Consider the following 22,488-nt stretch of genomic DNA (forward strand, 5'->3'; position numbering starts at 1 on the left):
CTGTTTTATCTTCAGTCTTCAAAATAAAAAATCATTGACCTTATATATAAAAGTTTGGAATGTTTTGTATAGATATGAAAAATAGATAAATAGCAAATCATAAAATATTAAGACCATAACAATATCTGAAAGCAAAAGTAAATTTCGATAACAAGAAAAAATAAAGTTGTAAAAATGTAAATAATCTCTGTAAGGGAATATCAGTTTGAAATCTGTCATATGCTCTCTTCTCAAAATAAATATAATAAAAATTTCATAAGTATAGAAGTCTATTTTGATTTAAATGCAAATTTTGTATTTAAATTTGCATATATGTATTTGCATAGGTGGTACAAAAATTGTGACAGTAATATAGAACATGGTCAAGTAATAGAACTTGCTATGGAGTATCATTGAAATGTTGAATTTTTCAGCCGTATCAATGCGACATTTTCAGTGAGACAAATAATTGTAAACCGACATTTAAAAATCTTATTGTACTTTTTCTTTTCTCACAATGAGACATAACGAAAGATATATATTTCGAAAATATATTATATAAACTTAACAAAAATTTATTTATCTTAATTGATAATTTTTGTTGAATTTCTTTTAGACAACAATATGTTTATAAAATCATGTGAACAATTCATGAAATTTGAAAAATATTTTATTGTTCGATTATGTCCAATAACTTGAAGTATGCAGTTTGATCTAACCCCAAATGAAATTCTAAAAATATTTTGATGTTTGATTTTGTCCAATAAATTGAAGTGGGCAGTTTATTCTAACGGCAAGATTATATAGTAAAAAGTCTCTCCATTCTACAACATTGTTGTTCCCTCACTAAATCCTGTTCTTTGATGTTGTCCTCGATCATCATCTCTGAAAGAAAAAAATCATTATTATGTACGATATATAACTTATAATTTAATTCTGGATGTAATGCCTCTTCTGATTGGCTGACGTTATTTTGTTGTCATCCCATGGACATAATTTAGTCATGTGACTGTGACGTCATGATCATTTTTTCATGGTTTTCTACGGTTTAAAATGGATTTAGAATTAAATTATAAGAAATGACAGTAATATTTTTTCTGTCTATTCGAAATAACATAAAAATTGTGGTGCACACTGTTAAATAACAAGCTACACGCTTAATTCATTGTGCACCAAATTTTTTATGTTATTTCGAATAGACAGAAAAAATATTACAGTCATTTGTTAAAAAATATAAAATCATTGCTCTGTTATTGAAACTGTTTCCTTTTCAATTAACTGATCGGTGTTTTATTTATGTCCAATGGCAAATATTTCATTCATTCTAAAGTGAAAACAGGTAAATACATAGGATTTCAACAAAAAAATAAATCGATTACAGTTTTAGCATTTTGTTTCTTGTTAGTACCAATTTTTGTTTACCAAGAATGACTCTGTAGATAGTGGTACACACAGTAATAATATTAAAAAAAATTAAAATTGAATAAATCAAATTAAAATAAAATGTAATGTATAACCTAGTCTACAAAAAACTATGTGGCATGCTCTTGTCTTGGTCTATTTATAAATAGATAAAACATAACATATATATAAATGAGGCAAGATTTTTTTCTTAATTACCAAAAAATAATGCATATAATAGATAACATGTAGTCAAATAATAATTCTGACTTCAAAAACCTTTGAATGAGGCAAAAAATTAATATAAAATATGTAATTGCTGCATCCTAACAAGGGCATACATGAGAATAAAATATTCAGTATATGTTCATACACTACTCTACTGTATGATATTATAGTTTTGAAACTTTTCTATTTATAGACATGCTCTGGACTTACACAGAGTACCAGTACTCTGATTTCATCTCGTACACAGAGCCCCTATGTACACCCAGACTAGGAGCAGTAGCTCCCTCTACAATTTCAACTTCCTCTACATGTTCACCACCGTCTGCAGTTTCCCCTGACACATACTCTACTTTGAATTTGCTTCTGTTAGAAAATCATAGCAGTTAAAAAAACGTTAAACTAGTCATGTTTGTAAGGTGCTATCTCTTTAGATATATACAATAAAATTGAGAATTGAAATGGGTTATGTGTTAAGGAGACAACAACCCGACCAAAGAGCAAGGACAAGAATATTTGCAAAGAAAACGTATCAAGAGGAGGTTTGGGATGACCTAAAATAATTTAAAACAATCAGATCTTTGTCTTTTTTTTGATGATTTATCAATATTGCAAAAGCAAAACTACAGATTTAAAAAGCTTGCCCATCTTTATTTCTTACGTCTTAAGATAAATTGTATGACTATGAAAAACTTATTTTAGAACTACGATAAAATAAGGCCAAATTGATCAAAGCACCACATATCTTTTCAGCAAGCATTTCCTTATACTAATGATTTTATGGACACCAAAAACATAGAGCACACTTAGTTCATATCTAATCTCTTTCGGCACACAGTTTCTTATAACTTTAATCACTTACTCTTGATAAAGTGGATTTACTGCTGAGGCAACCCCTTCTGTGGCCCCTGTATGCTGAGCTTGAACGGTTTCACCTTCAAAAGTCATGTTGATCTCCCCTAATTCTTTGACTGGTTCATCCGGTGGCACATACATGTTCAAACTCTGAATAAGACAAATATATTGTATGATAAAAATTCCTTTTGGAAGACATGGAAAATACTGTAAAATACAAATTTGTTGAGATGCTTTTTATTCTGGCAAAAAAAAGCTAGAACGTGAATAGTTTCAATGAAAACTAAAATTTTAAATAAGGATTGCATTTCCAATACAAATTTTTTTCTAAAATAGTTTTAAATTATTTCAATTTTTGTCATTAGATTAGCAATTGAGCAAAATATAAAACAATTTGTCAGTTCTTTTATCATCTGTTGGTATATGTATCTGGTGCATATATACATGTATTATCCAATGTTATCTGTTAGGCCACGGTTTTTTAATTTGTTGGTTTACGGATTTTTCCCATAAAAAAGTCGGGTCGGTCGGTCGGAAAAAAAAAAAGAAAAAAATATCTTTCGAAACAGAAAAAATATGCAAAATAAATATATATTTCACCTTACTAACAAAATGTTTGTCTTATATGCTGTTTTGTCATCATTTCTTAACATTAAGTTCGATGAAATATTATTGATCAGTGATCATGAACATGGCATGACATCGTTTAATAATTTCCTGTAAAAAAGGGGGGGTTGCACGGACAAAGACGAAATTAAATCGTCATTTCACAAACAAGAAAAACAGATTCGGGTAGCTCTCAATCAATTCCATAGAACTTGGTGAATAATGAAATTCAAGCACAAAACTGATAAAGAAAAAAAATGTAAAAACGTCGTACAAAAATAAGTTTCAACACACGTGTCGAAAAACGTAATAGTCTCGTCCACTGGAAAAACGACAAAATCGGGTTAATCAGTTGTCATGCAATCTGGTTTTTATCCCAATGATTGATGTTTTTGTTATCTATGAAACAAGAAAATTTCAAATGATTTGTTAATATTCATTTCTTTAATTGATGTAGTCCACCTGTCCACATTTGGACAAGTCTATTTTTCTAAGATGATGCATCTTACGGACTGATGACAAATAAGGAAAACAAACTTATTTTGTAATTGGTTTTAAACACAGGTTTCATTCCGCAAAATTATTTGCGCAAAAGACATTTCAAGGTCAGTTATAATAGATTTGTCTATTTTTAGAAACGTAAATTGGAAGTTTTATTTTTCACAACAGAAAGTGTTATCAACTTTGCAAATGATTAATGCATTTCATTTCATAAAAAAAGAAAATTTTAATTATTTTTCAGGGATAATGCATTTATAAGGGTGGGCAGGAATAAACAAAGCACGAAAGTTAATTTTATTTTTATTCTGAAAATCGGCAAAATCGGGTCGGCGGATCCGTAAACCAACAAATAAAAAAACCGTAACCTTACAATGTTATCAAAGTATACTGTACTTGTACATTTTTTTTGCGGGAACTTATTTTGGCAAATTGAATATTTCAAAAACGTTCCCGAGTATTTATTTTTGCCGTTTTATAATTATTGCCTTTCATGTGAAAAGTTTGATTTAGATTCGCATGTATCTATTTTCCCGATTATAAAACAACCGTGAAATTCGTGAAAATAAATACACTGCGAAAATAAGTAACATTACAGTATTTGAAATATTTCATACCTGTGTTTCGTATTCTCTGAGGAAATCTGGTGGTTCCATAAACTCTGGATGATCATATGTTTCATAAGGTTTATAGTTGATCATATATTTAGTGTATCTGAAAACCAAGTAAAGCCATTTGTTAGAGAGCAAGTATCTATGTATAGGTATCACATATGTTCTGATTAGGGATTCTTGAGAGAGGAATTAGTTTCAAATTGTAGAAATTTTGGATTGTCAGTTTTCAAAGCGAGGTTTGTTGGTTCTCTTTGAAGCTTCCTTTCTCCAATAAAAACTGACCACCTAAATAGCACTCAAAAAGGCATTGAATACAAAAAATAATTCCATTCATCTTGCTTATTTCTTAAACTCAAATGATACAGGACCTGTCTCAATTGCTTATGCATTCATATAAAGTGAACAAAAGAATGTCAACAGCGATGTTATCACCTTCTAGGAAGTAACCAATTTCAATTATCAATATGGAATAAATCATTTTCATTTATTCAATAGTAAGGTTACCTCGATGATGTGAAGATAATAACGATTATTCCCACAATGCAAAGCAGGATGGAAATGGCTACCAAGGCCATGAGTGCTGCCCATGGATCATCCAACCACCAAACATAAGATTTTGTAATTCTCGTCCTAATTGCCTGGGAATCTAAATATGGTGGACGGATGTTTTCAACTGCGACACCATCATCTTTAAGAATGTTACCGATTTCATTGATTTTGGTACCAGTAAACAGGGTACCATCATCAGTATTTTTAATCAGCTTGAACTGAGTATTGGGTCTCACCATTACAAAAGTTATGTCAGTTCTGAAAAGAAATAAACACAGAAAATTGTGAGGATAAATTTAACTAAAATGTGAAGATTATAGTAATTTTGCAGGACTTAATGTTGATAGTACCCCATATATGTGCATTGTATTGTCAAAAACAGTCTAGCTAAAAGATTATATTTTCACACTTTTGTAAAACTGCTATATTTTAGGGCCAAAAAGGGATTTGACTGAACCTACTCCTTTCCATTTTGGTACTGAATTTTCATTGTGCAGAACAAAATGTACAGAATATAATTTTTTAAAGAAGGCAAGTCATATTCCTAGCATTGATTTGTCAACAATGTTTATAATATTATCATTGTTGCTTACTATTAACTTGCACTATGTGCATACATGTGACTTTATTCAATTATAACTTACACTGTGTTAAGAACCTAACATTGTTCATTATTTAATTACATTGTGTTAGAACCTCAACATTGTTTTCTTTAAAATTACATTGTATTAAAACTTCAACATTGTTTACTTATAAATTACAATGTATTCATAACTTTAACATTGTTCCATTATAACTTTCAATGTATTTATAACTTTAACATGGTAACTTTTTAACTACAATCTCCAGATTAACCACTTGTTTTATGGTCCTGGCTATTGAAAATGTTGCTGGGCAAGTAAAATATTCCCAAAAAGGCCAAACAAGCCATATAGATTTAAGGATGTACTTAGGTGAGTTTTTGGAATAAGTGTCAAATGTTTGGACTCCTTGGTGTTTTTCCATACAAAACAAGGACAATTTTTTTGCCCCATAAGGCCAAAACACCTTAATTAACACTCTTCCAGCTTAAAGTATCAATTTTGTATTCTTGATTTATTTAATTTTACCTTAGATCACCTTAAAGAAGTTTTATTTAAAAATATGTTAATGACTGAACTAAAGCAGTTTATGACTTTCACATTTCTATTTATAACTTACGCTGTATTTACAACATTTAGATCCTCGTCTCTCTTTTTCTCAATATTATCAATCAACACTATATTGCCTGTATTGGCCTGCAGTTGTCTGAAAAATAGATAATATTACATGTAATTAATAAATGCCTTTCTTTCATCCCATTTTCAAGTATATGAGAATATAATAAGAATATATCTTCATAAAACATCCTAACTTGATAATGCTGTCATATATCTATGATCTGTGAACTGCAAAATCAAGGCATATTTTGAAAACCTATCATAATGACAGACTGGAAAATTTAATGCCCTTCTGATAGGACATAAAAAGGATAATAAGACAAATCACAAACCAACACCAAAGGATACCAAAGTAAACATTTGAAAAGATATATTTATGCTTTGTAAAAATGAGATGTATCCTCATACCTGCCAACTGTCACTATTTGTGGGGGATTCCCCCACATGGAGGCTCCCAAATTGAAATTTTGAAAGATCAATTTTGTCCATAATTTTAAATAAAACAATTAATTTGAAATGACTGAAGGCTTATAGAAGTATGGAGAAATCAAAGAACAACATTAAATGTATTTGAAGTCCCCTTGGAGATTTTTTAAGACTATGACAGCCATCTTGCATGCAAAACCCCCATGATCATTTTGAAAAGTTGGCAGTTATGTATCTTTTTTTTAGTTAAATACAGTTGTACAGAATGTTTAAGCACATCTCAAAAAACATTTCAATTCAATAAATTCTCTATGTTTTTTATAAACATAATACAAGATACATGTATTAGAGAATAATCTTACTGTCTAATTGATTCTTGTTTTGCAGTGGCACCTTCTACAGATAAGCTTGCTACCAAGATAAATCTGTGTATATTGAATACTGTGTTAATCTGTAAGAAAATAAAACAAATAAATGATAGAAGTATTATAAAAGTAGCAAAATCTCATTTTTTTTCAAATAAAAAGTAATGAATAAATTATCTGTTTCATAACTAAATTCAGAAATTCAAGTTTAGAATGTGACAGGGTTATAATTTAAACTCACATTTTGAATTTTTTTATATGAATTAAAACAGGATTTTTCTCAATATTGCAAAAACTAAAATCCCATTTTAGTCTAAAATTGACAAAATTGCAATAATATCTGAATTTACAGTACTTCAAGCACAATAAAAAAACACTTTTACTAATACATAAGTGTTATGAACAACTATTGTTATTAATTTTAGAAAGTACATTCTGAGGAAAAAGTATTGCATTTCCGCTTTTTTAAAATCTTTGATGCCAATAACTCTTTCAATACTTTTCATAATATGATGCTTATCTACTTATATGTCAAAGCTCCTGTTCAACTGTCATCTATGCTGCAATTGATGTAAAATTGAGAATGGAAATGGGGAATGTGTCAAAGAGACAACAACCCGACCATAGAAAAAACAACAGCAGAAGGTCACCAACAGGTCTTCAATGTAGCGAGAAATTCCCGCACCCAGAGGTGTCCTTCAGTTGGCCCCTCAACAAATATAAACTAGTTCAGTGATAATGTACGCCATACTTCCAAATTATACACAAGAAACTAAAATTAAAATAATACAAGACTAACAAAAGCCCTCCTCCTATACCTCTAGCCAAAGTAGAAAAGTAAACACATAAAAATATGCACATGTTTGTGCTAGCTATCTTTAATAAAGTTTTACTAATATCTTACATATAATTTAGCTGTATCTGAAAGCTGATCTTCATATCGTGGAGCTTGGTCTCTAACTTCCAAATCATACACCATTGGAAGTGCATTAAAGTCTGTTGCGTCTGCTGAGAAATCACTTTTTGTGCTGATGACTCCATCGGTTGTATCTATTTTAAAATTAACACTGCTGCTAATAGAATAACTCAATTGTCCAAATATACCTGCTTCGTTATCTATAGCCTGAAAGAAAAGTGCAAAGTCAAATTTAAGTTTGTTTGTTTGTTTTTCTTTCCTTTAAATAATAGTTGCCAATTTTTTTTATTATCATCTCTCATTTCTTTCACTATTATGTACAAAGCACATCTTTTGAATCTATTTTTCTTTCAATATAGCCTTTTTATCTCCCCTTCATTTCCATATAAGTTAGAGAAGATAACAAACATTGTCTGATTCATACAAAGAAACCTGCTAATTCAAGAGGCAATCTACCTAGATTTATTTTATTGCAGGAAAAACAAGAAGAATATTTATGTTGACAAACTGCCCAGGAAAAAAGTTGATGTTTTCTATTGGAAAATATGGCTAAGTTTTAAGGTATTCTGTTTGTCCCAAGTCATATTTGCCTTTGGCCAATTATTTTGTAAATTAATCAGCACCTTAGTTAAAATCCTTGTTTGAATTGTTTAACATTTGTCATTTTTGGCCTTTAACAGTTTGTTATGTGGTGTGGGTTTTGCTCATTGCTGATGGCCTGAAAGTGACATAGATTTTATAGTTCTATAAACAACTTTTACACTACTTGGTTTCTGGTGGAAGATTGTGACTCATTTGCAATCTCACCACATTTTCTTATTTCTATAGATGAAATTTTGTTGACAAACTCACCATTATGGGGAAATAACAAAGTCAATATTTAGCTGCTTGAAAATATGGATTATGATTTTAGAGCATCTTTGATTATGTGATTTCTTGGCCATTTCTATAGTGACTATTCAATTACAAGACCATTTCATGATCATTTGATTATCAAGGACTATCTCATTAAAAAATAATTAAAAATGATTATGGGATTCTATTGGCAAAAACTTTGTGATAATGTGATTACTTAGACACCCCCATGAGGGGCCTCATTTTAAGGCATGTTCACAATACTTCACTTACCCTTATAACGTTTGTCACCAATGAGTCTGCCTTTGTGTCTGAAGTGACAATGGCAAAATATTTATCAGCAACATCAGCATTGCTATGAGATGGATAGACGGGGAATATAAACTGTGGTGAGATATCGTTGACATCTATAACATTTATATGTACTACAGTCTGTGGCCAAGTATTCCATACTGAAAAAAAATAATAGTCATAAATTTAAAAATCAAATCATACAGTTCTAAAAGTCAATTAAATTCAATGTAAGGAACTTTTCTATACGGTTACTAGCATTGCAGTAAGAAACTCTCTTTTTCTTTACAGGATAAATTTTCTTTTTCCTACAAAAAAAGCTTATTTTTAAAGAATTCACATGAAGTTTTTTCTGTCTCTCATCAAAGGCTTTTTATCTCTTTAAGATAACTTCTTATGCAATAAAAAATTTCCTTGTACATACAGTAACAGATTTGGCTTTATTTAAAGGTCATTCTGTGACCTATAGATTTGAACTTTTATGTCATTTGGTCTCTGGTGGAGAGTTGTCTCATTGTCAATTATACTACACTATCCAAGGGTCGGGAAACAGTCAGAAAGGAGTAAGTGGGATTTTGGACAAATTTTATTTTTTAACAGAAGTAATTTAGGTTATTTCGTTGGAATCGAGTTTCTAAATCGCCATTATGAACTTGTTTTTTGTTTGTTTTCAATTTCCTGTAATAAAACTGCCACTCCGCAGGTCTTTTTTGTATACAATATAAAATTGAGAATGGAAATGGGGAATGTGTCAAAGAGACAACAACACATACTGGGGAATATGTCAAAGAGACAACAACACATACTGGGGAATGTGTCAAAGAGACAACAATACATACTGGGGAATGTGTCAAAGAGACAACAATACATACTGGGGAATGTGTCAAAGAGACAACAATACATACTGGGGAATGTGTCAAAGAGACAACAATACATACTGGGGAATGTGTCAAAGAGACAACAATACATACTGGGGAATGTGTCAAAGAGGCAACAATACATACTGTAGATTTGTCTCTTTTTCCTGTTGTTTCCGTTATTAAAAGCCACATCGACAGTTAATCTGTATCGGTTCTTCTTTTCATAATCAAGATTTGATAGTAGGGTGAGATTACAGAATTTTGAGTATGTTGAAGGCCTGATACTGTACAATGATTGAGATCCAAGGTTTTCATTCCCGTCTGTAATTGTACAAAGCACTGTCTTGTCTCCTTGGTTCTCAACCCCCAGAGATGTTACTGCGAAGGGTACTTGTACATTTTCTAGAATGTCAATGCTGTAAAAGATCAAATTAGATAAATATTTGTTATGTATTTCACATACTATAAATTCAAAATTTAATGTGTTCATATCTTATTGAATTCTGGGTAAGTGTGAATTCCATTTATGCAATTGTTTGAAAGAAAAATCACTTTATGATTTCTTTTTTTTTGTTATTACGAAGCTGATGCGGTCTTATTTTTCTAGAAATGAATATTCTAGCCTGGTAAGAAGTAATAATAATATTTTTTTTTACCCTAGATGAAAAAGAACATTCTGCTTTACAATAGGCAGATATTAGCAGGAAATAATTGTGTACCACATAGAAAATAAATGTTTATGCAAAAAAAGTAAGCCAGACAAACAAAAGGTGAAAATGAAATATAAATTGTACAAAATCCTCATCCCCCATGAATATCAAATGATCGCCTTTCACACACATTTTGACTATGTGAATCTTTTCGTCCATCATGACATAGCTGTATTACTTACACATATTCTGGACGAGTAAATCCTAGCTGACCTTCCTGCACTGCAGTATAGGTCAAGTTAGCTATGAGCGTAGCATCACTACACTTCTCCTTCCAGCTCTTGTCACAAACTCTAATGGTGGTCTATAATATATAGAATTGTTACATAAGTCTCAACAGATCCTTTAGATCCTTGCAATTTTTACAGCTAAGAGAATGAGCCTCCTCATTGGGTTTGTGATAATTGATTAACAGACCAAATATTTCATGATTATTTGATTATTTAATTACCCTTAATTTTTTTTTTAATGATTATATGATTTTATTGGCAAAATATTTGTGACAATGCGATTACTTGGACAACCCCAAGAGGGGCATCAGAAATATGTTGTTTCTATCTTTAAAGCTTATGGTTTCTACAGAAAAAAGATGTCAAATGGAATTCCAAATAGAAATAAGAAAATTTTCCCTTTGATTACATAACTTTGCATAACTATTGAAACTGTCCTACTACAAATTATAATTCACTAGATAAGGGGAGATAACAAATTTATGTACAATGATTTGGATAGTACATCAAAAGATTATGTACAGACAGAAAAATGACTTGATGAAAATATGCTAGATGATTTAAAATATGGTTGATAAAAATACTTCTGTTAATTTGAATTTCATTTAAAAATCTTGTTCCTTATGTAGAATAGTTTATGAGGCATGATCTTTGATCCCTATATTTCTCACCTGGACTGAGGCAGGTTTTGGATCTTGAAGATTTAATGGCTGTGCTATAAATACATCTCCTAGAGCAGACACTCCAAAGTAACGGGAATAATCAGTGTCTTGAACCACAGAGAATTCATATTGAGCATTAGGAGTCTGAAAATAAAACATTAATGTTTTATATAAACAGTACTATAAAATAGGCACAAGTATTGTCGATAACGTCTTTAAACAACTTAAAATAGCAGAAGTTACCAATTTAGTACTCAAAATGATACTCAAGTACTTAAATTAAACTAAGTACATTTAATTATCATTAAAATATAGGGGGGAAAAACGAATGTTATTTTCCTGTGTTTGAGCTTATGATTTTACCATTTGCTAAGGGACCTTCTGTTTACAATTTTCCTCTGTGTTGCATATCTTTTATTTGATTTTTTCCTCAGACTAAACCTGAAGTTTGTTGCCAATGATGACAATTGTATGATTTGTATGTCTCCCAAAATGTTGACATCTGAACAATAACTAGACGAGGAATACTATGGAAAAGATAAAACATTTCCAGTTTATCTAGACAATACTTACATTTGCACTAAGTGGGATATTTTTATCAAGATCTGTTGCTGGAAGCCTTTGTAGAACTGTTCCAGATTTTAGTTTGTCAGAAGCATGTACTTTATATTCAGTCTGGTTGAAGGTTGGTGCATACTGATTTCTGACAATTGTTATTACAACACTGGCTGTGGCAGCTTTTGGTTGTGCTGAAACATCCTTGGCCACAATGGTCAACTGCAAAATATATAACATCAATTTTCTGAAATGTTTCAGAGTAATCATCCATTATCTTTCTCTATGTTTTAAAATGAGGAAAATACATGGTACTTTTCTATTTTTTAATTTCATATAAGTTAGGAGTAGAACAAAAATTTGCTATTTCAAAATAGAGGAAATTTTCACTAAATATCTTCATTTCTAGAAAAAAATCTTTTAATTCTTTAGAATCATTGACAAATATAGTAAAATACTGATTTCCTAACCAAAAAATATGTTTAGAAATAATAATGCAGACATATTTCTTAAAAAGGATAAATAAAATTTGGAAGTTATCTGAAATTGTAGAAAATATTTTCCTCTTGCAAAGTTCTTATACCTTGCCTAGCTATGGTTGTTTTTTATCAATTTTTTTTTTACATATTTTGGTCTCGAGCATCACTGAAGAGACATTTATTGTGAAGATGTGCATCTGGAGCAGTAAAACTGGTACTGCTAATTCAATTAAACTTACAGTATACAGGTTTGCTGATTCATCAGTGGTCAAGGATCTCGAAAGATAAATTTGACCGGACGTTTGGCTAATCGTGAAGAATGGGAATTGTGAAACAGGGTTTGTGGCATTAATTTGGTAACGTAAAATTCCACTTGAACTAGTTGCACTTGTAACACTGTCTAAATCATTGGCAGTAACAGTTGTCACGATGTCAGCGTTAGGATGATATTCTGATATCTGTACAGGATAACTGTTTTGGGTGAAGGTTGGTCCATAAATATTTCTCCTGATATTGATGATCACTTTAGCGGAATCTGTCTGCGGTGAATTTGTTAGATCTTTTACCATCACGTTCAACTGTGAGAAAAATAAAGACATGTTGTTGAATTTACATATAAAAAATTATAACTGTTATTTTTATGAATATTACATTAATATTGAATCTCCAGCAGTCTGTTTTTATAACAACCAGTTACATCAAAAGAATTTGTATTCTTGGCTTTAAATACTCATAGTTTGTTGAAAATGAGCCCTGTTAATTTGTTAGTGTGATTGAATACAGTAGACTCCACCTAATCGGATATCGGCTAAACAAATATATCGGCTATTGTAATATTGTTTCAAAACACCGAACCATTCCCTATACATTTCAGTCAAAATACATCGGATAATCGAATATCGGTTATTAGAATATATCGGGATAAGGTCTTCAATTCTTCATTTTCACGGCTATTCAAAATTGGTTTTAAATTTTACTCAAATCTCAATTCTAATTTGGTATTGCTACTTTACTAATCATTATTTGAATCACCATCGAGGAGAAACCAGCTAATTCCAATAAGCAGACCAAAAAGATATGAATGTCTTGATACCTTGCTTGCTTAGCTAATTTCACAAAGCTAGAAAACACATGCTGGTAATGTATGGTATTCCAAAAATTGGATATTTTGTCATGTACTAACTTTTTTGGAGTGTTTAGAAAGCCATTTACCATTATATAAGTACTTACAGTGTATTTGGAAGCTTCGTCATTGTACAGATTAGCATTAGTAGAAATCGTTCCTGATGTTTTATTAATCTTAAAGTAGAAAGAGGCTGGCGGATCTTCAACAATGGAATACTCTAATGGATCCTGTAGTAGAAAAGTAAGTTTATCAAATCTTATTGGATACATTTCTTATATAATACAATATAACAGAAATACATGGGACCATGAAATTGGGGTCAAAAGTCTAATTTGGCATTAAAATTAGAAAGATCATACCATATGGAACATGTGTACTAAGTTTCAAGTTGATTGGACTTCAACTTCATTAAAAACTACCTCGACCAAAAATGTTAACCTGAAACTCACACTTTCATTTTCTATGATCAGTGGACCGTGAAATTGAGGTCAAAAGTCTAATTTGGCATTAAAATGATAAAGATCATACCATAAGAAACATGTGTACTAAATTTCAAGTTGATTGGACTTCGATTTCATCAAAAACTACCTTGACCAAAAACTTTAACCTTAAGTGGGACAGATGGACAAACTGACGAACAAACTAATAGATGGACCCACAGACCAGAAAATATAATGCCCATAAATGGTACATATTAAAAATACATGGGACCAGGAAAGGCATTTTGGTGTAAAATATTATGTTGTACAAGTTTAAAATGTATCTCAACAATTGCTTCTATGGTTGGCTTCTCTATCAAAATAAATTTCTGGGAATATTTACCATATGAGTGAAAAGTAAACTAAAAATATAACAATAATAACATGCAAGTAGTATCCATGTTAACTATCTATTGTTGGGTTTGTAATGTAAAGGTGGGTATTTGTTTGTGCAATTTGTTTGATTGTCATTATCTTTAGCATATAATGAGGATACTAATAAGGAGTTGTGTACTGCTGTTCAATATGAGGCAGGCATTACCTGTCATTAGGTAAGATTTTTTTTTATAACAAACAATTTTTAAAAATGAATTAGTATTAAAAGTTCCTTTCTTAGACTGATAAATATACATTTTATTCAGTCTCATGCAAACAAGACGGAAACAGAAGTAGTTTCTGAGCAGATCCAAAAATTAAAAAACGTGACAAATAAAAATTTGAATAGTTTTTAGATATAGGAAGATGTGGTGTGAGTGCCAATGAGACAACTCTCCATCCAAATAACAATTTAAAAATTAAACCATTATAGGTTAAAGTACGGCCTTCAACAATTTTAGTTCATTAGTACAATCAAAATTTCGGGAAATTTTCCCATTTTTTAATATTTTTTTTTAAAAGATTCTTCTTCTGTAATAGGGGACTTTGTCCCCATATTATAATCCATGATAAATTATTGAAAGGAAAAAATAGAACAAATTTAAAACAAACACCGCTTTGGATCTTAGGCTAGAGATAGTCAGATAGTCATTGTCCTGTTTCATTTTCATTTTAAACTTTAATAACTTTTTATTAGTTAAAGAGTTGGAGGGGGAAAACCCATGGTCCCACCCCCACCCCCACCTGATCTATGCTTTTATATGTTTACTTACATTGTCATTATCTCTAGCCTGTACTGTGATGATATTAGTATTGATTGGAGTACTTTCATTTATTGTGATCTCGTACTGGCTCTGTATGAACTGTGGTGCAGATGGATTTCTCTCTATAATGATTGTTACAGGAATGCTGCTCTGTTTCTTAGGGACACCTCCATCCTGTGCTATTACTACAAACTGTTTGAAAGAAACAAAAATAAAGTTATTACCATAGAAGTGCAGGAAAAAAAACCTTATGATTGAAAATTTTGCATGAGCTTAATAATATTTAGTTTTTTACAAACCTCTCAGTATAATTTGGTCAGTTTGTATTTTCAGCTGAATTCTGAATATGTATGTTTAGGTTTTGCTCAAATATATTCATATGACATTTATCTTTTATTACAGCTTTGTACATATACAAAATGAAACATTAAATATAAACAAAAAAATTAAATTCTTTTGCCACTATTAAATTATACATAAAATTTAAATTAAAAAGCATAATTTAATTCTATTTCAAAAAGCAAGTCCCAAACCATTCTGCCAATAAATTTATTAATCAAATATATTTACCTTGTACTGTTTAAGATTATCTCCCCTTAGATTGTTGATGGTCAGTATTTCACCATTAGATGGGTTGATATAGAAGTAGTCTGCTCCATATGGTGGTACTGTATCTTGTGTACTGAACTTGTATGTGAGTTTACCATTTTCTCCCTATGAAAAATATACAATCAGCACATTCTCTTAACAATTTATAACATATAAAGGGGCTTCATGTCAAACAAACTCTGTTTTAAATTTTCTGTACTTAAAAGTAGTCAGGATTAGAGAATAATTATATAGTACCTCTACTTTTCATTTCATAAACAGGTATCCATCTTAATAGCATAAAAACATGTAATGACAGTCTATACAATTTTTCAAACACATTTTTTTGTTCTCGGCTTCTCAAGTCTGATATTTTTGTGGAGACTTATGGCATCAACACAACTATGATCAAAATAGTAAAGCCAAAATAATAGTTATTCAAGCAAAAAACAAAAGGCTTGAAAAAGTTTTGAGATGATTAAAAATTTCAGAAATTAATAGACATCAATATCATATCAAATAATCAAATAAAATCAAATAATTTTATTGCCATATAAATAAAAAAAAAACATAATCTGTGACATGTGATCAATCAAAAAATCAGAAAAAATTGAAGATTACAACAAAAAAAAATGTTTCAATGTCACATGTTTAAATCATAATATCTTTCAAAAAATGGCAAATTTCTTAATACGTACCTCATCATCATCCGTGGCATTGACCTTTCCTACCAAGGTAAGTGGATCTGCATCTTCATTAATTGTAAAGACAGCTGCCCCATGAGTAAATCGTGGATCATTAGGGTTTCTGATAACTGTTATCCTGACAATGGCTTCAGCATATTGGGCTGGATCCTTCTGACGATAGCCAACAATTCTGACCTAAATGATAGTGAAAATTATTTTAGTTTTTATCCCTTATCTTTTTGCACCCTCTTAAAATATGAAATTAACAACAAAATTTACAAGCTATTAACATGTTATTAACCAAATTTACAGTGTAAACAAACACAACTTTGAACTTCATTAGAGCAAAATGCTTCGGGTGTTCAAGAGAAAACTAGACTGACAGATAACCAATCTATATACCTGTAGGACTAGACTACTCTGAAAGAAGGGTAGTTTACATAAACTAATAATGATTTCATGGTTCAGCTAAAAAGCAAGCTATCCAAAGCAGGGCTTCCAAAACGGTCATATATTCCGGACATTTGTGTAATGTCCGATAAAAGTCCAGCTGGGCAAAGCATGAAACGGTCATATACTTTTTAGTTTTCAATTTTTTTCCGGTTATTTTCACATAATTCACAATCTTTTTTACCCAACCTTTTGCCTTTTAACATCAACACATTTCTGGTCATAAAAGTGACATGATGATTAATTACTATCAAAACAACCCCTACTTCAATACTTTCTAATTTTAATCAAGGCTAATTAGTAGTTGAACAGCTGAAAGCTACCTGTTTAGGTGACAGGTGAAATATTTCCAGTACCGGACATCGTATAAATTGATCGGTCTTTTCACAATTCTTTTCTTACATTTCAGCGGTTTGTTTTTAATTGATTAAGTCCAAAAGATTAAAATTTTAAGAAATAAGTTTATCAACATGATTTGATGAAAAATTAAAAAGGTTTTAAATGAAAAATCGTCAGAACTACGTTGTATGAACTAGAACAAGTGTGAGCATGTGCACAGGCGAAAAATTTAATTATGCATCCTAAATTTCTTCAAAAATGCTAAAATTATCATTGATACCTGTATCTAATGTTCATTTCAAGCATTTTATTGAAGAAATAGTGCGGAAGGAGCTTCTTCACTCAGTCATGCTTTGTAAAACGTACAGGGAATTTACATATCCGTTTATGGTCCAGGTTTTACCATTGTCTAGTCAACATCCGGTTAGAAAAATGTGATTTTCAAAACGAAAGTCAAGTTTTTGACAATGTCATTTTGCAGAAATAAAGAGTCTTAAGGCAGATATGAGCACGCTAATGTGCACATTTTGAATGATGCACTGCCAATTGAACAGTTTACATTCGAACATCAAATTCATATCAAAGTAAAGTTTAAAATCATTTTTTTTTTAATGTAATGTCAATCATTGGAATGGCCATCTGATTTATACCATAATTGTCTTATGTGACTAAGTCTTGAGGGATAAAAATTGGATCAGAAATAAAATGTCCGGCTGGCTCAAATATTTTTTGGAAGCCTTGATCCAAAGATATTGCCTTTACATAAACATACATGGGATTTAGATGTTATTGAAAAAGCAGGATTTGATGTCAAAAGAGGAGCTTCTGACAATTACATATTTTGTAAAGGGGGGATGCAGACAGGATGGGCAACGTATGTATCCTTGCCTATAAACTCACATGAATATTAAATACTTACAACATAAGATGGTGATCTATTGTCATCCTCTATCAGTAGTTTGTTGAGGGTAATAGTTGCAGCGTTTCCTATCTTTGTAACATTGAAGAATGTCTTTGCCAAACCATCTCCTCTCATGTCATATATCACAACACTCTGTAATAAAAATAGATAAACTTTAAACATGCCGTAAACATATGATTTTTTTTATCTACTGTGGATTCATTTATTTTTGTGGTTTGAGGAAAACTTGTATATTTGTGGATATTTAATTTCTTTGTTTTGACAAAGTCTGCATACATTCCTAAAGAAAAAAAAGGAATTCATTGAACATTTCATTTCCTGGTTCTCCTGGACCCACAAAATCCCTGAAAATTAGTATGCAATGAATATTAATGAATCCACAGTAATTTGTTTGGATTGAGGAAAAAGTGTATTTTCTTAGAAACCATTTTTTTTTTTTTTTAAAGATTTGGTCAATTACTGTAGACAAGTCTGTAAAAAATTTGTACTTTAATGAAAATTTGTGATTTACAATTTTTTCGCTTAAACTACACCAATTTAGTATCTCATGAATAATAATGAATACTCACTTTTCCACAGTAGTTGATTTTATCCTTTTCAATTGTCACTTCAATTAAAGTTTACTTACAATATGGGTAAAACAAGCAAAAAAATAAATAAACAGTTTGTACAATTTTTTATCCATCAGTAAGAAGATTTAGCAATGAAAATTGACAGTAAAATAATATTTAAAAAATTTGATTTCAATCTCAGAACAATAGATTGTGTATACATATAAATAAAAAAACTAATATAGTATACTGTGGATTCCTTTATTTTCGTGGGTATCAATTTTCGTGGATTGCTGAAAACTTGCTTATTCGTGGATATTTGATTTCGTGGTTTTGTAGATCTCTGTATATAAAGCCTATTGAAAATAGGATATTCCCTGAACATTTGAATTCGTGGTTCACCTGTACCCACGAAAATTGGTATCCAATGAATAATAATGAATCCACAGTATTATAATAGTATACTTACACCAGCCAGTGGATCATTAGCAGTAATGGCAAATACTGTATCACCGATATTAAAATCACTTTCTCTAATGGTGAGGTCATATTCTGACTTGTCAAAGCTAATATCTCCAATTCTCTGGATGGTAATTCTGACAGTAGTGGTATCAGTTTTAGCTGGTATTCCTTTGTCCCTTACTCCAACAGTGAACTACAATGTGAAAAATTAAATATATAAGAACAAGAATGTGTCCATAGTTGCACTGACGCCCCACTCACACTATAATTTTTAATGTTCAGCAGACCTTGAAATCTGGGTAAAAACTCTAATTTGGCATTAAAAGTAAAAAGATCATAGCATAGAAAACAGGTGTACTAAGTTTCAAGTTGATTGGAATTCAACTTCATCAAAATTACCTAGAGCAATAACTTAAACCCGAAGAGGGACAGACGAACAAATAGAAACAAAGACCAAAAAACATTATCCACCTAGGTGGGGTATATAAAGCAGAAATTTTAAGTTAAAGAAATTATTGATATCAGGCATGAGGCTCACAGTGAAGTGTTGATTAGCTGTTGAATATGTGTGAAAACTCCATGAATTGAAAAAAAAATTGTTTCCTATAACATAAAAGAACATATTTAGATATAAGAAAAGATTAAATTGCTTACCGTTTGAACTTCTTGTCCATCTGGAACTTCTGTTAGTGGAATACGGGCTGATATAGACCCATTGACAGAATTGATCTGGAATATTCTGCTCTGAGCTTCTGGTCCAACAAAGTAATACTCGATTGCTCCATTTATTGGGTCCTGAAGTGAAAGAATCAGCTGTACAGTTTGCAATTATTTAAATGACTCAATAAATTGAAAAAAAACATTTGGTGTCTCTATTTTTTCCAGAACAAGAAATTTTGTTCAAGTTACTGTAAATTCAGAAATTATTGCGAGGTTTTAACTAATGCGAATAATGCGACAGATTTGTAAACGCAATAATTTAAACTCGCATTTTGTAATATTTTAAATGAATAAAGCATGACTTTTCCCAAAATCTTAAAAATTAAAATCTCATTTAAGTTGAAATTGACAAAATCGCAATAATAAATGCACACAATACTTTCTGAATTTACAGTATTACATGTACCTGTTAATACCTCTATCTATTTTTCAAAATCCTTACTTCTATGGGTTTCCCTTTTATAAATCATGCATACACTTATTTTTTTTTTAATTTCCTAAAAAATGTATAATATCCATAATTAGAATTCTACCATTTGATACCAAGATTTTAAAAATCTTTACCCACAATGCTTCAGTAAACATTTATACTTACAGGCCTATCATTATCAACAGCCTGTACTCTAATGATGTTGTCAAACAGTGGAACAGACTCTGATGTAGAAACAGCATAACCTCCAGATGGCTCCACAAAAGATGGGGCCGTGTTTCTATTGACGGTCACTGTCACTACTGCTGTAGCACTCTTAGGACTGGCAGTCGTGTCTTTGGCGATTACATTGAACTAAAAATAGATAAAATCGTATTTAGAATAAGTACTTTATTAGGAAATAAATCAGATGCTTTTCTGATCAATTTTTTTTTTTTTATCAAATTGGAAAATAATAATGTATAATTATTTTACAGAATCATATTCATGTCATGAACTGGTAAGGTAATGCATTTTAAAAGTACTTATTTAAAAAAAAAATATTTAAAAATTTCCAAGTCATCAAGTTACACAAAAGAAATTTTCAATCTAAAGAAAAAACTGCAAAAAAGGAAGAAAAAAATGGTTGACATACAATTTTTTTTCATTTTTATCCTTAAACAAATTAATCCTTAGCTGAAACTTATATGTTTAAAGTTCTTATACTAGAAAATTTTAATGTTACCAAAAAGTTAAACAACAAAATTTCCAAAACCAAGGAAAATTCAAAACAGAAAGTCTATAATCAAATGGCAAAATCAAAAGTTCAAACAAATGGATAATAACCAAGTTATAAAAGGAACTCTCCAATTATTCCAAAAATTACTCAAATCGTCTCAATTTAAAAAGAAAAAAAAAGAACCTTAGGCAAACATGATACACGATATTGAGTCAGTTTTGTCCTTAAACAAATCAGATATAAACTTACAGAATAAGATGTTGGTTGAGGTATGGAAGTATCCTCAGACATCCTCTTGTTGATTGTAATGAGGCCGGAGTATGGATCAATGGTGAAGTAAGCAATCGTTGGTTCAATGGAAAACACTTTGTCTTTCTCGGGAGACTGAAATTAACAACAAATATCAATAAAATATATAAAGTTACGATGCATATTTATATAAGTATACTCAAGGCAAATATCCTGTTATTTACACCTCTCAGAATAAAGAATTACTTCCATGGTGTACTGTGGTCTAAATAATTATGATGTCTTGCAAGGCTCTTTGAACAGCGTGCCAGAAAAAAAATTAAAACAAATTTCCAAGACCTCATAATTATTTGGACTAGGTCTACTGCTCACTTAAGAGTGTTGGAGGTCTTGGGTTTGATCAACAGCTGGGTCAAGCCAAAGACCTGTTTTTTGTTAGTTTTTTTATTTATTTTTTTATGTCAAACACATTTTTAGCAATCAAAATAAAACAAAAAGTTTTTTTACATGAATTGTCATCCTGCCTTTTTTTGGAAAGTGTCTTGTCCTGCCTTTTTTCATCTCAAATTTCATCATAGCCTCCCTCCCATTAAAATCAAAAGGTAGCTCCCTAAGCTAAAATATATAAAATTCAAAACTTACTGTTAAATCCCCATCAGTAGCCCGGACAGTTATTACAGATGTTCCAATACCATCGTAATCATTTCTAGTGGCACTGTAAGACGTAGGTATAAATACTGGTCCATTCTGGTTCCTTATTACTGTGATCTGAACTGTAGCATAGGCTTTGTTATCAGGCTCTAATGTGTCATAGGCTTCAACTAGCAGCTGTAATAAAGTTAAAAAACATTGGAAAATGTGTGATTGAGATTTGATTTGATTTTCTGCGTTTAAACACCACTTTTAAGCACCACTTTTGGGCTATTTTGTGGTGACCAGTTATCAATTGTGGAGGAAGTTGAGAAGATCAAGACTTAATTATAATCAAATTATTACAGCCTACCTTTAGGGGCACTGGTGTTAACCCTGATTTTGATTGGGTCTTGTTACTCAGTCTTTAGTTTTCTATGGTATGTTTTGTTATTGTTATTTTTCCTTTCATTATGTACTGTTTGTCAAGTTCTTGTCTGCTTTTACTGCAATTATGATTTTGGAATGCCCCTCCTTAGTATTTTCTCATTTTCTTTTTTAGGCAGAAATGTAATATGTATGGCTGAATCAAGGTTGGTTCAAGTAAAACATCAATGCCAAATCAGTCTTTTTTTGGTTCTACTGTTTTTATTGGAGGCTACCTCTATGCCATTTGCTTACTATTTCCACTTATTCATATTTCAGTAGAGCCATCACAGTGACC

The 22,488-nt window shown here is 30.8% G+C and overlaps 1 protein-coding gene across 1 annotated transcript in view; it reads right to left on the bottom strand.

Moving 5' to 3' along the window:
- Positions 1–201: 201 nt before the first annotated feature.
- LOC134726423 (uncharacterized) overlaps positions 202–22,488 on the bottom strand; it is a 159,751-nt gene continuing 137,464 nt past the window's right edge. Inside the window, exons 155-177 of the mRNA XM_063590826.1 lie at positions 21,777–21,962; positions 21,135–21,269; positions 20,333–20,521; positions 19,672–19,812; positions 19,025–19,210; positions 18,002–18,136; positions 16,306–16,488; positions 15,590–15,733; positions 15,029–15,211; positions 13,506–13,628; positions 12,515–12,853; positions 11,815–12,018; positions 11,251–11,385; positions 10,532–10,653; positions 9,784–10,055; positions 8,762–8,940; positions 7,622–7,840; positions 6,715–6,803; positions 5,928–6,014; positions 4,683–4,985; positions 4,182–4,278; positions 2,468–2,610; positions 202–864 (exon numbers count right to left, since the gene is read on the bottom strand). Of these exons, the coding sequence (XP_063446896.1) occupies positions 804–864; positions 2,468–2,610; positions 4,182–4,278; positions 4,683–4,985; positions 5,928–6,014; positions 6,715–6,803; positions 7,622–7,840; positions 8,762–8,940; positions 9,784–10,055; positions 10,532–10,653; positions 11,251–11,385; positions 11,815–12,018; positions 12,515–12,853; positions 13,506–13,628; positions 15,029–15,211; positions 15,590–15,733; positions 16,306–16,488; positions 18,002–18,136; positions 19,025–19,210; positions 19,672–19,812; positions 20,333–20,521; positions 21,135–21,269; positions 21,777–21,962 (3,855 nt within the window). The 3' untranslated portion in view covers positions 202–803. The remainder of the gene's footprint in view (positions 865–2,467; positions 2,611–4,181; positions 4,279–4,682; positions 4,986–5,927; positions 6,015–6,714; positions 6,804–7,621; positions 7,841–8,761; positions 8,941–9,783; positions 10,056–10,531; positions 10,654–11,250; positions 11,386–11,814; positions 12,019–12,514; positions 12,854–13,505; positions 13,629–15,028; positions 15,212–15,589; positions 15,734–16,305; positions 16,489–18,001; positions 18,137–19,024; positions 19,211–19,671; positions 19,813–20,332; positions 20,522–21,134; positions 21,270–21,776; positions 21,963–22,488) is intronic.

Source organism: Mytilus trossulus, chromosome 7, assembly GCF_036588685.1.
Source record: "Mytilus trossulus isolate FHL-02 chromosome 7, PNRI_Mtr1.1.1.hap1, whole genome shotgun sequence".
Lineage (NCBI taxonomy): Eukaryota > Metazoa > Mollusca > Bivalvia > Mytilida > Mytilidae > Mytilus > Mytilus trossulus.